The sequence below is a fragment of the Mirounga leonina genome, unplaced genomic scaffold, assembly GCF_011800145.1.
Source record: "Mirounga leonina isolate KUSES-001 unplaced genomic scaffold, KU_Mleo_1.0 Mir_125, whole genome shotgun sequence".
NCBI classification, from domain to species: domain Eukaryota; kingdom Metazoa; phylum Chordata; class Mammalia; order Carnivora; family Phocidae; genus Mirounga; species Mirounga leonina.
In genome coordinates, this window is record NW_023270305.1 from 40,096,818 (window position 1) to 40,111,910 (window position 15,093).

General features: G+C 40.9%; 1 protein-coding gene across 1 annotated transcript; it reads right to left on the reverse strand.

Annotated features, from left to right (window-relative positions):
* Positions 1 to 6,850: 6,850 nt before the first annotated feature.
* On the reverse strand, positions 6,851 to 15,061 carry MRPL19 (mitochondrial ribosomal protein L19). Its single transcript, XM_035001206.1, has 6 exons — positions 14,793 to 15,061; positions 14,502 to 14,619; positions 10,908 to 11,026; positions 10,561 to 10,695; positions 7,377 to 7,558; positions 6,851 to 7,240 (listed from the first exon to the last, which is right to left on the reverse strand). The coding sequence occupies exons 1-6, from the start codon at positions 14,893 to 14,895 to the stop codon at positions 7,013 to 7,015; spliced, it is 885 nt and encodes a 294-aa protein (XP_034857097.1). The 5' UTR covers positions 14,896 to 15,061; the 3' UTR covers positions 6,851 to 7,012.
* Positions 15,062 to 15,093: the final 32 nt, after the last annotated feature.

The window sequence follows — 15,093 nt, forward strand, 5'->3', positions numbered from 1 at the left end:
CAGAGAGAGATAGTGAGAGCAGGAACACAAGCAGGGGGAGTGGGAGAGGGAGAAGCAGGCCCCCCACCAAGCAGGAAGCCCAATGCGGGGCTCGATCCCAGGACCCTGGGATCATGACCCAGGAGCCGAAGGCAGACGTCCAATGACTGGGCCACCCAGGCACCCCTCAACTCTATTTCAATTAAACTGGAAAAAAATAAAATGATAGGAAAGCTTTGTGGCATTTTTACTTGCCCTTTTGATGTGGCAGCAGTCCTGAAAATGGCAGCTATATTCTCAGCTTTCAACTCAGGCTGTTGGACTTAGTGCAAGCCTGGATAAGTATTGAGGGAGCAACAAAGAAAAGAGACAATTGGCAAAGACTGGGAGAGGTATCTGTTCTGGCTCCTGGCTTTCAAGGAAATGCTATCTAAACACAAGTTAAGAGATAGGCTTCAGTGATCACACACAATAAGGGATCAATTCTTTGCAAAAATAGTTTGGAAACATCAGTAAACAAATGGACTACAGTCCAATAATCATAATAAAAGAAACTCTGGGGAAGGAGAGGGAATGTCTGATTTCCAGAATCACATTATAATATTTAAATGTCCAGTTTTCAACAAAAAAAAAGTCACAAGACATTCAAAGACACTGGAAAGTATGGCCATCAAGAAACAAAATAATAGAAAACATCCCTGGAGAAGCACAGACATCAGAATTAATAGACAAGAACTTTAAAACAACTGTCTTAAATATGCTCGAAGCGCTAAAGGGAATCATGGAAAAGCAATTGAAAGAAATCAGAAGAGGGATATACAAACAAAATGAGAATATCCATAAACATAAAGAAATTATAAAAATGAACCAAACAGGGCACCTGGGTGGCTCAGTTGGTTAAGCGTCTGCCTTCGGCTCAGGTCATGATTCCAGAGTCCTGGGATCGAATCCCACATCGGGCTCCCGGCTCAGCGGGGAGCCTGCTTCTCCCTCTGACCCTCTCCCCTCTCATGCTGTTTCTCTCTCAAATAAATAAATAAAATCTTAAAAAAAAAAAAAAAATGAACCAAACAAACTCTGAGGCTATAAAGTATAATAATTGAAATTAAAAGTTCACTAGTGGAGTTCAAAGCTAATTGGAGCAGAGAGAAAACAGAATCAGCAAACTTGAAAACAGGACAATTACAATGACCAAGTCTGAGGACCAGAAAGAAAATAGAAAAAAAGTGAACAGAGCCTGAGAAACTGGTAGGACACCACCAAACAGACAGCAATATATGCATTATGAATGTCCCAGAAGGAAGGAGCAGAAAGAATATTTAAATAATGGCCAAATACATCCAAAATTTGATGAAAGACATGAATTTGCATATACCAGAATCTCAATGGAAACTCCAAGTGGGATAAAGGCAGAGGCCCACACCAAGACCTAGTACAATGAAACTGCTAAAATGACAAAGGCAGTGCCAGCCCTGAGAGCAGCAAAGGAGAAGCAGCTCCTCATGATCAAAAGATCCTCAATAAAATTAACAGCCAATTCTCATCGACACCATAGAGGCCAGAATGCAGTGGGTGCCATATTTAACATGTTCAAAGAATAATACAGTCACCCAATAATTCTGTATCTGACAGAACTGTCCTTCAAAAATGAGGGAGAATTGAAGACTTTCCCAGATAAACAAAACCCAAGGGCATTCACCGCAATGAGACCTGCCCTACAAGAAATGCTAAAGGGAGTCCTTCAGGCAGAAATAAAAGAATAGTAGATAGTAATTTGAATCTGCACGATGAAATAAAGAACTCCAGGAAAGGTAAATTCAGGGGCAAATATAAAAGCTAATACTGGGTTGTATTTTGTTTTTTTTTTTTTTAAAGATTTTATTTATTTATTCATGAGAGACAGAGAGAGAGAGAGAGAGGCAGAGGGAGAAGCAGGCTCCCAAGGAGCAGGGAGCCCGATGTGGGACTCGATCCCAGGACCCTGGGATCATGACCTGAGCCGAAGGCAGACGCTTAACCATCTGAGCCACCCAGGCGCCCCTGTATTTTGTTTTTAACTCCTACATGATTTAAAAGACAAATGCATACAAAATAATTATAAATCGGTTACTGAGCACACAATATAGAAAGATGAAATTTGTGACATCAATAATATAAAGGGAGAACAGAACTTTATAGGAGTGAAGATTTTATATGCTATTAAAGTCCTTGGTATCAACTCAAACTAGATTATTATAAATTTAGGATGTTAAATGTAATCCCCACAGTAACTACAGATAAAACATTTAACAAATATATACATAAAGAAATGAGAAGAGAATCAGTTCACTCCAAAAAATCAACTTAACACAGAAGAAGGCAGTAATGGAGAAAATAAGACACAAAAATGGTATATTTTAAAGGAAACAAAGAAAATATCAGAAGTCCATCCTTTTACTAACTGATTTAAATGTAAACATATTAAACTCTGCAAACAAAAGGCAGAAGACTGTCAAAACAAAAAGCAGACAAAAACAAGATCCAGCTATATGCTGTCTACAAGAAACTCACCATAGCACCAAAGACACAAATACGTTGAAAGTGAAAAGGATGTATATACGTATATGTGTGTGTATATAAATATATATATATATATATATATATACTTTTTTTTCCCCCAGTAAATACTACCCCCAGTGTGGGGCTTGAGCTCAGGACCCTGAGATCAAGAGTTGCATGCTCTACTAAGCCAGCAGGCGCCCCAAGAAAGATACTCTACGTAAACAGTAACCCAACAAGAGCAGAGGTGGCTTTATTAATATCAGACAAAACAGACTGTAAGCACAAAATTGTTAAAAGAAACAAAAGATATAACATATTGATGTCAATTCATCAAAAAGATATAATTTATGCACCGAACAAGGCCCCCAAAATCTTTGAAGCAGACATTGACAGAATTAAAGGGAAAACTAGACAGTTCTACAATAATTGTTGAAAACATCAATATTCCACTGTCAAAAATGGATAAAACACTGAGAAGATCAATAAGGAAACAGAAGGCTTGAACACTATAAATTAACCAGGCCTAACAGTCATTTATAAAACACTCCATCCAACAACACAATACACACTTTTCTCAAGTACACATAGAACACTCTCCAGGATAGATCATATGTTAGGCTACAAAACTTTCAGTAAATTTAAAAAGATTGAAATTATACAAAGTATCTTCTCTGACCATAGCAGAAAGATGCTAGAAATCAGTAACAAAAGGAAAAGTGGAAAATTCACAAATATGTAGAAATTAAATAGCACCAATGGGTTAAAGAAGAAATTGGAAAGAACATTTAAATACATATGAACCAGTAATTACATTCCAGGGTATATACCTGGAGTATAAAGAGAACATGAAAACAGCAGCTCAAAGAGATACGTGTATGTCACTGTTCACTGCATTACTCACAATAACCAAAAGGTGAAAATAACCCAAGTATTCATCAACAGTTGAATGAATAAACAAAATAAAGTATATTACACAACAGAATATTATTTAGCCAAAAAAGAAATGAAATTCTGGTATGTTACAATATGGATGAATCTTGAAAACATATTCAGCGAAGTAAGCCAAACACAAAGTACAAATATTGTATGATTCCACTTAAAAGAAGTATCTAGAATAGACAAATTAAGAAAGAGTTGAGTGGGATTTACCAGGAGTCTGGAGGAGGGAGGGATAAAAATAGAGTTATTACTTGATGGTCACAGAGTTTCTGTTTGGGATGAGGAGAAAGTTCTAGAGCTAGTGGTGATGGCTGCACGACACTGTGAATGTAATTAATGCCACAGAAATTGTACATCTAAAAATGGTTAAAATGGCGAATTTTATGTTATATATCTTACAATAAAATTTTTATCCTATACACATTTAATACATTAAGATTTGCTTTGTTTCTGGAGGAAAATTCACAAGAATTTTAAAGATAACTTTACAGAGTGAAAACCATGACTCGCTGTGCTGTTATGAGCATGACGTGTACTTACGAGCGGATCATATTTACACAGCTTTAGATCTTGAAATGGACCATTCATCTGCTCTTCTACCAAGGTTGAAGTGCGTTTATTGAGGTAAAAAATGAACAGGCTTTAATGGTTATCTTTTGACAAGTTAAAGAGAAGAAAAATATCAAATATAGACTCTTGCTAAAATCTTATTTTGAGAAGCTATCTCGGCAAGTAATCCACACACATGGTATATCCGCTGCTTTCTGAAAGCAGTCAGATGGCCACGGAACAACTGTTTGTGGAAAAGATCAAGGATGTGCTGAATGTTGAGAACCCCAAAGGTTAATACCTAAATATTTCTTTTGGAGAGGACATCTATTATTGAAAAAAGGGCTACATAGGTTAATTTGTCAAGTGAGTTATTCAAATGACCATTAAAATATACCACAGGGAAAGCAGGAAGGAGAAAACAGGAGCAGTACAAACACTGCAAGCACACAAATGAGACATAAAACCATGGGACAGAACAGGACAAGAAACAATCAGAATACAATTCTAAAAGTTGACAAAGCATATGGATTGATTGGCAGACTCAAGAAAGGCCAATCAAGCCAGCAGAGGGGAAAGGTGAGAATCCACCTAATTCACCCCTCAGAACTGTCCAGTCAGCAGATCCAGTACCTCGGCAATGGGGGTTTAACAGTGGTTAAAATAAGAACCTAATGAAAACTATTTAGAGGGTATATCCCTAATATCCCTTCCCCTATTGCTCACCATGGCTTGTGTGGCCAAAGAGGGTTTTCTATACTTCAGATACTGTGAGTAGCAAGCCAGAAGTGTGTTGGTAGAGAGGGAGGAGGATGGACAAGATGGCCACATATATGGACCATGCCAGGAAGTCCATCCTTCTTCTCCCATAAGGCTCCCACAACACTAGCAGACAGATCCTTACCATCCAGGAAGGAGACTGGAAGCCTCTACTCTGGAGAATTTAACCAAACCAAGACATTCATATGGAGGATGGGACCCCCCCAAAAAAAGTCCACCCAGACAACCCTGAAAACAACCCCTTCTCACAAGTCCAAGGCTCCTAATCAGCTTTTTAGTCCACTGTTCAACCAGAAGTAGACAGCCAAGAATTGCCAAATGTCCTGGAAAAGCCTAAAACAGGAACACACACACACACACACACACAGAAAGAAATTTGAAGAAAACAGATCCTGCAGAAAAACAATTTCAAAAAAAAAAAAAAAAACCACCACACAAACATTATCATGAATATACTCAATGGTAACGGAACAAATCCAAGGCAAGAATACAGAATAAGAACAAAGCACTATATAAGAAAAGGAACATTCAGAAATCAAAAAGCAATCTTCAGATTTAGAAATATGAGAGCAAAGAAGAGTTGGAAGATTGAATTAAAGAGCTAAAAAACAAAGAGATGTGGTTGGGGGAGGGAAGGATAGAGATCCAGTCCTGGAGATCCAACATCAAAATAACTGCTCTGGAAAGAGAGAAATCATCAATGAACAGATTCCCCTGAACTGAAAGATACAAGTTAGCATACTGAAAGGATTCATCAAATGCCCAACATAATGGATAAATATATATCCATGCCAAGGCCCATCACTGTGAAATTTCATTACCTTGAGGAGCAAGATAGTCTACAAGCTTTCAAGTCACATACAAAGAACAGAAATAAAATAGTTTTGGATTTCTCAACACAACTGGAAACAAGACAATGTGCAATGTGTTCAAAATCCTGAAGGAAAATTATTTCCCACCTAGAATTCTACAAAATATCAAATATGATGACATGCAAGTTCTCAAAAGATTTACCTCCATACGTACTTCCTCTAGAAGCTACCAAAAGATAAGCTCCAAAAAAGAGTTAGTAACCAGTAAAACGGAAAACAAAAAATCCAGAAAATAAATCAGCACAGGAGAGAAGTGAATGCAAATCCCCAATTAGCCAAGCACTGGAGGGTAGATACACACAGCATGATTTAAGACAGGTTGCGGGTTGCCCTCATCAAGACCTCTGCTAGCACTGTACGCTTTCTACCTGAGGAACAGCATGCTCAGGGAAGTCTAGCTCAAATTACCTGGAGGCTGGTTTTCACCATGTCCTTATATGCCAGATTTCCACTCCATTCTCAGCTACATGGATCAGCAAGGATACTCACATTACCCTACAGAAGTACTGTTTTGACCTGTCCTATGAGCTGGAGTTTGATTCATCATGAACTGAAAACCAGAACATATAGAGCAGTCTACTCCCTCCAACCACATTTCTGCCAGGCCTCAATTACTGACACTCTAGCCGACCAGACGGCCTGTGGTGAGCCTTCTACTTAAGCGGGATTCACTCACGACCTTGGCCATGAACCGCCTCAAAGCGACTTTGTATGCTCTCAGGGAAAATGCAGCCAGACTATGACCGAAAGACTGTTACGCTCTCCCTGAAGCCTTCACGTAATAATGATGTTGTCCTTTTGTATCTGCCAGTAGGTTTCCCAAAACTAGGTACATTGTTTTAGAATGTATATGTACATAATAAACTAAAAGAAATGCAAGAGAATGATTGACACAGTCAGGATAGTGCTTATATCTGAGGGAGGGGAGAAGGGTGTAATTGCAGACACACAAGGGTCTACTCAAATCCGAGTAAATGTTCTATTTCTTAACCTTTTTAGAGATTACTAAATCTTCTACCTCTTACCCTGAGGTGGGCACATCAATGTTCACTTTACTACTACTCTTCATACCATCCACTTTCTTGTATTTATAATTTATTTCACAAACTTAAAAAATCATCCTACCACTTCTGTGTTCAGGATCCAGGCTCAATGAAGAGCATTTTGGTAATGATTAAACTCTAAAGTAATAAACTGGTGTGCTCATTTTATTTATTTTTTTACAACAGTACTCATAAACTAATGCACATTTAGTTGATTTAATGACTATGTCCTCATATAGGAAATTAAGTTGGTCTTTAAGTAAATCCTCCGGGAGTCCGTATCTCCTCTGCAAATAACCAAACTGATTCTCAGAATCGGGACTTTCTCGATGCTTCAATTTCATCCCATATTGCAGCTTCAACTTTTGAGGTATCATATTCCCTCATCATATCAAACTCAAGCCACGGCTGACTCCACTTCTGAGCTTCTTTGATTTGCTCTTCAGTTAAACAGAGATCAAATCTGATGCCTTTAATATTAAATTTTGGACGTTCCCAGCGTTTGGACCAGGGTTTAGGCTTCATTTTTACTTTCAGCTACGGAAGATATAAAAAAAATAATAATAATAATTTAGGCTGATAGTCACAAGCAAAAATTCTTCTCAAAGCTTTCGTTAAGATGACTCTTTCTTATTGTATAGAGAACTTTCAGTTCCAAAAGTACAACTTATACCTGATTCACAGGAACGTCTTGGCTAGGTCCATGTACTACCGGCTTCATATTCATATCCAAAGTGCTATACTCGGGAAGGGCATCTCGTAAGTACAGCAAACTATCATCCAGCCGTTTCTCTAATTTCACCACTTGGATCTCCTGGATTCGAGGATTATAAAGTTCAAAGCAAATCTCAACACCTAAAAAGAGAAAATATATTCTTATAATCTGAACCCGTATGTCTGCATATGACTCATACAACAGTAAAAACTACTTCATAATGGAACTGGCATAGAGTTTTGCACAGAGGAAATGTGACATAAATTTGTCATTTTTAAGATGAAGATTATCAAAAGACAAAGTCCGTATAGATTTAAAAGTGAAAAAAATCTGAGTTAGAATGACAGTCTAAAGAAAAATGTCTTCTATAAATAGGCATACATTCTTCACTTCTGATAGTATGAACTTGGAGAAAGTTTGAGTAAATCTTCTGTCATGTTCTTATTTATTTCCCAATTACTTAAGTAAAACTTACTCTTCTGCATTAAGGGCAACAGGATTGATGATGTAAAAAGGGTAAATAAAATTTTAAGTTCTAACTTTGGTTAGAAGCCCCTCTTAAGGATGGCCTGGGTTTTAAAATGTGCTGGGGGGCGCCTGGGTGGCTCAGTTGGCTGAGCGACAGCCTTCGGCTCAGGTCATGATCCTGGAGTCCCAGCATCGAGTCCCGCATCGGGCTCCCTGCTCGGCAGGGAGTCTGCTTCTCCCTCTGACCCTCCTCCCTCTCATACTCTCTGTCTCTCATTCTCTCTCTCAAATAAATAAATAAAATCTTAAAAAAAAAAACAAAAACGTGATGGGGCTCTCCATGTGAAGCAAGCTGGGAACAGCTTAAGATATATCCTCTGTAGTTTCAAACACTAGAGGGAAAGAGCATATCCTCAGGTTTCCTGAAATAAACCCAAGAGAACTACAAATATATATGATCATCATTAACATCTACTATTAAACACCAGGATTTAATCCATGATTTACTACACACCTGTTCCAGGTACTAGGCATTTAGGAACTGTACCTACAGCAAACTCAAAATAGGTTAAGATCCTTTTCCTCTCATAAAGCTTACATTCTAGTGGATGACAAACAGTAAACACACCATAATTTCATTTACAATTCATAATTTCAGGTAATTTCATAGAGTCAAGACAAACAGTGACGACATGTGGCTGGGGAATAAGTAGTATGTAAGTAGTAGAGTCAGGGAAAGCCTCTCTGAAGATGATCTAAACTGACGCGACAGGGGCGCCTGGCTGGCTCAGTCAGTAGAACATGCGACTCTTGCTCCGGGTTTTAGGTTCGAGCCCCACATTGGGGGGGTTGAAAAATTTAAAAATCTTTAAAAAATAAATAAATAAACGGACACTATAAATAGCCAAGAGAGCTCCAGGCAGAAAGGACAGCAAATGTAAAGGCCCTGGGGTCTTAACAAATTTGCCATACTGGGGAAAAAACAGAAAAAGGTCCTTCTGGCTGGAGCCTAGTAAGTTAGTGGGCCAGGAGAGTAAACCTGAAATACAGCACGGCTGCCGGCAGGGGGAGGTGGTGGCATGGACGGGAGCGGTGGCCATGGCAATGGAGAAACAAAACTGGGACATATTTTTTGGAGATTAAGTCAAGAAAAACTGATTGACTGGATGTGGGAAAGAGAATAAACAAACTATTTATAAGCTGTTAATAAGCTGTATTTATAGCTCCTAAATTTTCGGTTTCAGTAAATGGGTGGGCAGTGAGGCCGTTTCTGGACATAGAAAAAACAGAGGGCGGCACCTGGGTGGCTGGCTCAGTCAGTTAAGCATCTGCCTTTAGCTCAGGTCATGATCCCAGGATCCTGGGATGGAGCCCCGCATCAGGCTCCCTGCTCCATGGGAAGCCTGCTTCTCCCTCTCCCTGTGCCAGCCGCTCCCCCTGCTTGTTCTCTCTCTCTCTCTGTCAAATAAATAAATAAAATCTTAAAAAAAAAAAAAAGGGAAAGACAAAACAGAGAGGAACACACTATGAGGGGATACAGAATTCTATTCCGAACCTGTTTCACGCTTAAAAGACATCCAGTTGGAAATGTCAAAAAGCTAGTTGTATGTGCAAATCTGGAACTTGGAAAGGGTCAGTTCCTGAGTTACAGATTTGGGGCTTATCGTCATATGGATGGTATTTAAAGCCAATGGACTGAAAAGAACCACCAAAGAAAGGAGTATCAAGGGGGAAGGTCAAGGCAGGTTGCAGTAGTCAAAAGTACTTTATTTTTTGTTGTTGTCCCCCCACAATACTTGAGGGGAGGGCAACAGGGAGTGACCATCTCTGGAGGCTTCAATGTCCGGTACCTCATATACAGTATTACACACAGCTGACCACAACCCTGGGAGGCCTCTACTATTATCTCAATTTTAAGAAAGATCAAACTGAGGTCTAATTCACACATGTGCTATGTCTTTCTATTACAAACTTCCCCGAGCACATGACCTGATGGAAGGCACACATTTCTGCAACCAGTCTAGGCCTGCTGAGCCCCTCCATGCAGGGTGCCACAGGTCACGACCAGATAAGGAAGAGTCACTGTTCTCACTGTTTAATTTCCTTGAATATAATACTTTACTGTCGGGGATCATGAAGCACACAACTTTGGAGTATGAAAACTTTACTGTCCTGCCATTTTGATTCGTAATCTTTCTAGAATTTTGCCACTTGGGCCTCTGTCTTACTCGGCATAACAAACAAATTTTGCCTTTTTAAAGATTCCTCCGATTCGTATCAAACGGTATTTACTGTGGTGACTGTCGCAATATAAAGCAAAATGGGGGCATCCATTTTAGGAAGAAGTGACTCATACAGATATCACTGTGTTTATCTTAACATTCTCATGGGTTATTTACTCCACCAATGAATGTCCCCCCACTGTGTATAGTCCCCTGCCTCCTCCTGTGACGCGGCCAGAGGCTGACAGGTCTGCCAGTCGCTGGGCTGCACCAGAAGCCGCCCTCACGGGAGAGCACCGCACTGACCGTGGATCCAGCAGCCTCCGTCCTGGTCCATTCTCAGGCCCCAGGCTCCACGGCAGTTCCAGCTGTCTCATCCCAGGATGCAGAACGCAAAATGGAATCCTGAGAGAACACTGTCCAGAAAATCAAACTAATGCAATGAAACCCACCTTGTCCTTCGATAGTATTTCTAAGGATAAAAGTGGCTCCGAGGCCTGCTCCTGATCTCTGGATACAGATCCCCAGAAACTGGCTGGTTTTTCCACTGGCGTATGGGTCGGCTGTGGTAACACGAAGTATGCTTCCTACACAGTCAGAGGAGAAGTGAGCTTTGACGTGACACGCAGAAACACACAAACAGCATGTCTAGGTAACCTCATAACTTCCTAAATATTTTAATATATTAGGAAGGACCCCACTTGGGCAAAAACCAGATAGGTGGAAAAACAATATTCTCGAAGTGAAGAAAACGAGCCCCTCCCACCATTAATAATAAAAGCATCCAGTTCTTACTGACCAACGTAGAACTCTGGAATATGAAGTATTTTTCTCCTTTCTAACATATCTTTTCTTTCTATTTTAAATTTCAAAGGATTTGTTCTTCCCCTTGGAGGAATAAATTCGGGACTCAGGAATCTGTGAAAAATACAAATAAAAAAAAATTAAAGGCAAACTTAAAAGAGAAACTGTTGCTTTGCCAAAAAACGAAAGACTATGATGTTGACGTGTTTTGTTCTTTCTTCTCTAGAGAAAAGTCAATTATTTATTTCTAAGATTGTTGTCAATGCTCATGAAAATAGCTAACAATTCCCAAGCACTCACCTGGCATTGTATTAAGGGTTTATGAAAGCTGAGAGCATAAATTCATCCTTACAACAATCAGACAGGTATGGGGTCATAATCTCCTTTTCACAGATGAAAATGAAGCTTGGAGAAGGTAAATAACTGACCCATTGTTATATTAGCTATAAACTTATCAAGTCAAGATTTAAATGTAGGCATGTCTGTCAGACTACAAAGCCCATGGCTATAAACCACAAGCCTTACATTGAGTTGTATTTGTGCAAAGAAATAACACTAGAAAAATATAAACCTAGAAATCATTAACAGCAAACTAACTTTAAAAGTAATCTCCCTAGGGCGCCTGGGTGGCTCAGTTGGTTAAGCGACTGCCTTCGGCTCAGGTCATGATCCTGGAGTCCCGGGATCGAGTCCCGCATCGAGTCCCGCATCGAGTCCCGCATCGAGTCCCGCATCGGGCTCCCTGCTCGGCAGGGAGTCTGCTTCTCCCTCTGACCCTCCTCCCTCTCATGCTCTCTGTCTCTCATTCTGTCTCAAATAAATAAATAAAAAATCTTTAAAAAAAAAAAAAAGTAATCTCCCTATTGTCTTCCTTAACTTCTCTAAGCTAACTTCTTTAAGGCATAAATGACATTACAATGAAAATTCATGTCCTTATTACCCATCCCAAGAAATAAATTATCAATATACCTGAAGCCCCAATGCACCCGTCCCTCCCCTCAGTTCATTACTATGGGGTAATTCATTAAATTTGGTGATGGTTATTCCTATGTGTTTCTTCCTTTTCCTTAAAGTCGAGTCACCAGTCTCTAAGGAGTTCCCAGGTATCCTCTGAAACTGGCCCCCATGTTCTCAAGGGCAAGGAGATACCGAAGAAAGCAGCAGGCCCCTGCAGGCGGGTGGGCGGCAGTTTCAGTAACAGCAAAGGGAAACACACGGGCTTGTCTTGGGCAGCAGGAAGACAAAGGGATCCCCATAGCCACCGCCAAATCTTAAAAATGTATAAAGAGGCCCTAAGAGGGCTCAGTCACATATCCCATGTAGTCATTTCAACACGTCATCACATCTCAAGGCTAGGTCTTTGGAGCTGCCTCTGGGAGCAGGAAAGGCAAGCAGAACCCACATTCCAAGGACAGGAGAGGGGGTGAGGAGGTGGCACCCAGCCCACAGATCAATCAGTGGTCATGTCTTTTTTTTTTTTTTAAAGTTTTATTTATTTATTTGAGAGACACAGAGAGAGCACGAGCTAGGGAGTGGCAGAGGCAGAGGGAGAAGCAGGCTCCCTGCTGAGCAGGGAGCCCGATGCAGGGCTGGATCCCAGGACCCCAAGATCATGACCTGAGCGGAAGTCAGATGCTTAACTGACTGAGCCATCCAGGTGCCCCAGTGGTCATGTCTTTTTGATGTTGATGATCCCCAACGCTCAATTACCTTCTTTGAAAATTTTTAAAGCCACCAAAAAACTGAAATGGTGATACAACGAACACCCATATATACTTCACCTTGTTTCACCAATTGCCAACATTTTGACATACTTGTTTCATATATACATATAATTTTTTCCTGAACTATTTGAAAATGTCAAACAGCAAGGTGTTTCATCCCTGAATACTTTAGAAAGCTTCTAAGAACAGGGACTTTCTGCTACATGTATGATATCTAAGAATTTCTGCATTAATTCAATAATATAATCTAACATGTAGTTTGCATTTAAACTAATTTAAACCTATTTAAACTTATAGTATCCAATTGTCCTGGAAAAGGTCTTTTACAGCTGTTTGTTGCCCAATCCAAACTAACAACAAGCTTCACACATTACACCTGGATATTACTCTCTTTAGTCTCTTAAACTAGTACTGTTCCTCATCTTTGTATTTTTAGAACACTGACTTTTCTGAAGAGTCAAAGCCCATTGTATTATAGACCATCCCTGGATTCTGGATTTGTTTATTGTTTCCACAAGCCTAGACCAAGGTTAAACATTTTGGGTAAAAATATTACAGAGGTGATGATGTGATCATCTTATTCTATCACATCAGGAGGTATACAAGGTCAGCTTGTATGGCTACTGGGGAAGCTAGGTTTGATTGCTCTGTGAAAGTGGAGAATTTCCCGGTAAATTTTATATTTTACATATGCATGTATGTCTAGGCAATATAAAAATGTTGTCATACTGTATCAATTCTTCTGCAGGTTGCTTTTTTTCCACACATCTTTTTGTGAAGTTTATCCATGTTAGCTCTAGTTCATTTGTTTTTCACCGCCGTATACATACTCTATTACATAAATGTATTTGCCTATTCTCCTACTAATGGATATCTGTGTGTTCATTCCCTTACATGTCTCCTTGCACATATGACTTGCTTTGTTATTTTTGTTCACATTACTTTAAGTTGTGTACCAACCAGATGGAAAGATACACACAACCTCAAACTTACTAAATTTTGTCCAACTGTTTTCCAAAGTAGTTACACGATTTACATTCCCATTTAACTGAATGGTATGAAGTTCTGCCATTCAAGAGAGATATTCCTTTCCCGCCTTAAAAAAGGTTGTATAGGGAAATCTTTTCTGCATCTCTAGCTTCCATAAATTCAGTGTTATTTCAACTTAAACAGGATATTTGCAATGTGAAACACACACAAAGGCACGTAGACATAATCCAATCAACAAGGAAGGGCCCTTTCAGAAAGTCTAAAATCACACCAAGTTTTTTCCGCTAAAATTGGCTTTTTAATAAGGTTGCTATAAAGTTCTACACTTTCTGCAAATCCTAGGTCATCTAAATTTACAGGTACCTCCAAAGTTACCATCATTCACTAAAGTGGGCCAGGCTTTTAAACCTGTTTTGAAAAGCAAATTTAAGACGCAAATTAGCGGAAAATTTATCAATGTATCGCATTTTCAGGAAACTAAAACATGTGAGCTGGGAAAACTGGGCGAGTTCTGGCCAATCCATTTCTACCGAGGCAAGGAATGATCGGCTCCTTAAACAGGTAAAATACGATGTGCTTCAGAGAAAAATTCTTAATACAGGCTAAATGCCAGAGCAAAAAGCCTCAAATCCGGGGAATCGTTGGTTGAGGCTCTGATTTAGTAGGACTGCAGAGAAAGTTCAAGGCTGGCTTGGGAGAACGAGGAAGACAAACCTGAGTTGGTAGCGCTCTGCATATAAGCCTCACGAATCCTGCACACAAGCTCGAGGGTTCCAGCTCGGCTTCAGAGCCGAGATCTCGACCTCCAAAGCAAAGGCAGGGTCGTGAGCGCCCACACCCAAAATGCTGGAACCGCGCCCAGGCGCGGGCCTCACCTCCTTTCCTGAAGCGGGGGGCTGCGCTTGTCCACGATGACGGGTTTCGGCGGCGGCTTGAACGCGCCGGGCTCAGAAGGGCCGGTGCTCTGCGGCCGGCCCGGCCCCACGCGGGCCCCTGCAATGCGGGCGACAGAGGTCAACAGCGCTCGCCCTGAGCTCCCGCGGAGCCCTGCAAGCTCCCCCAACTCGCGGTCCCACGAGGGTTGCCCCTGACTTCTAGGCTCGCCTCCCTCGAACCTGGCCCTGAGCTCCTTCTTGGCCCCGGCTTGCAAGCCCCGCTCCACTTACGCCAGGCGATGGAGGCTGGCGCAGGGAGCAGCGCCCTGGCGGCTCGAAAGCCTCGGAACAGGACCATTGCAGCCCCGCAGGCCCCTGCAATGGAGGCCGCCATGCCTGTTCGCTGTGGTCAAGACTACAGTTCCCAGTAATCAGTGCGACGAGCTCGCGGCTCCCTGAGGTTGGATGGCGGCTGCTATGGGACAAAATAGCCCAGACCTTCCCCCCCCCCCCCCGCCCCTTCCTCTCCGCTCTCCCCAATAACCCCCAACCCCTGCCTAAGTATTTTAGGGAAGGTGCATATTTCTCTAGT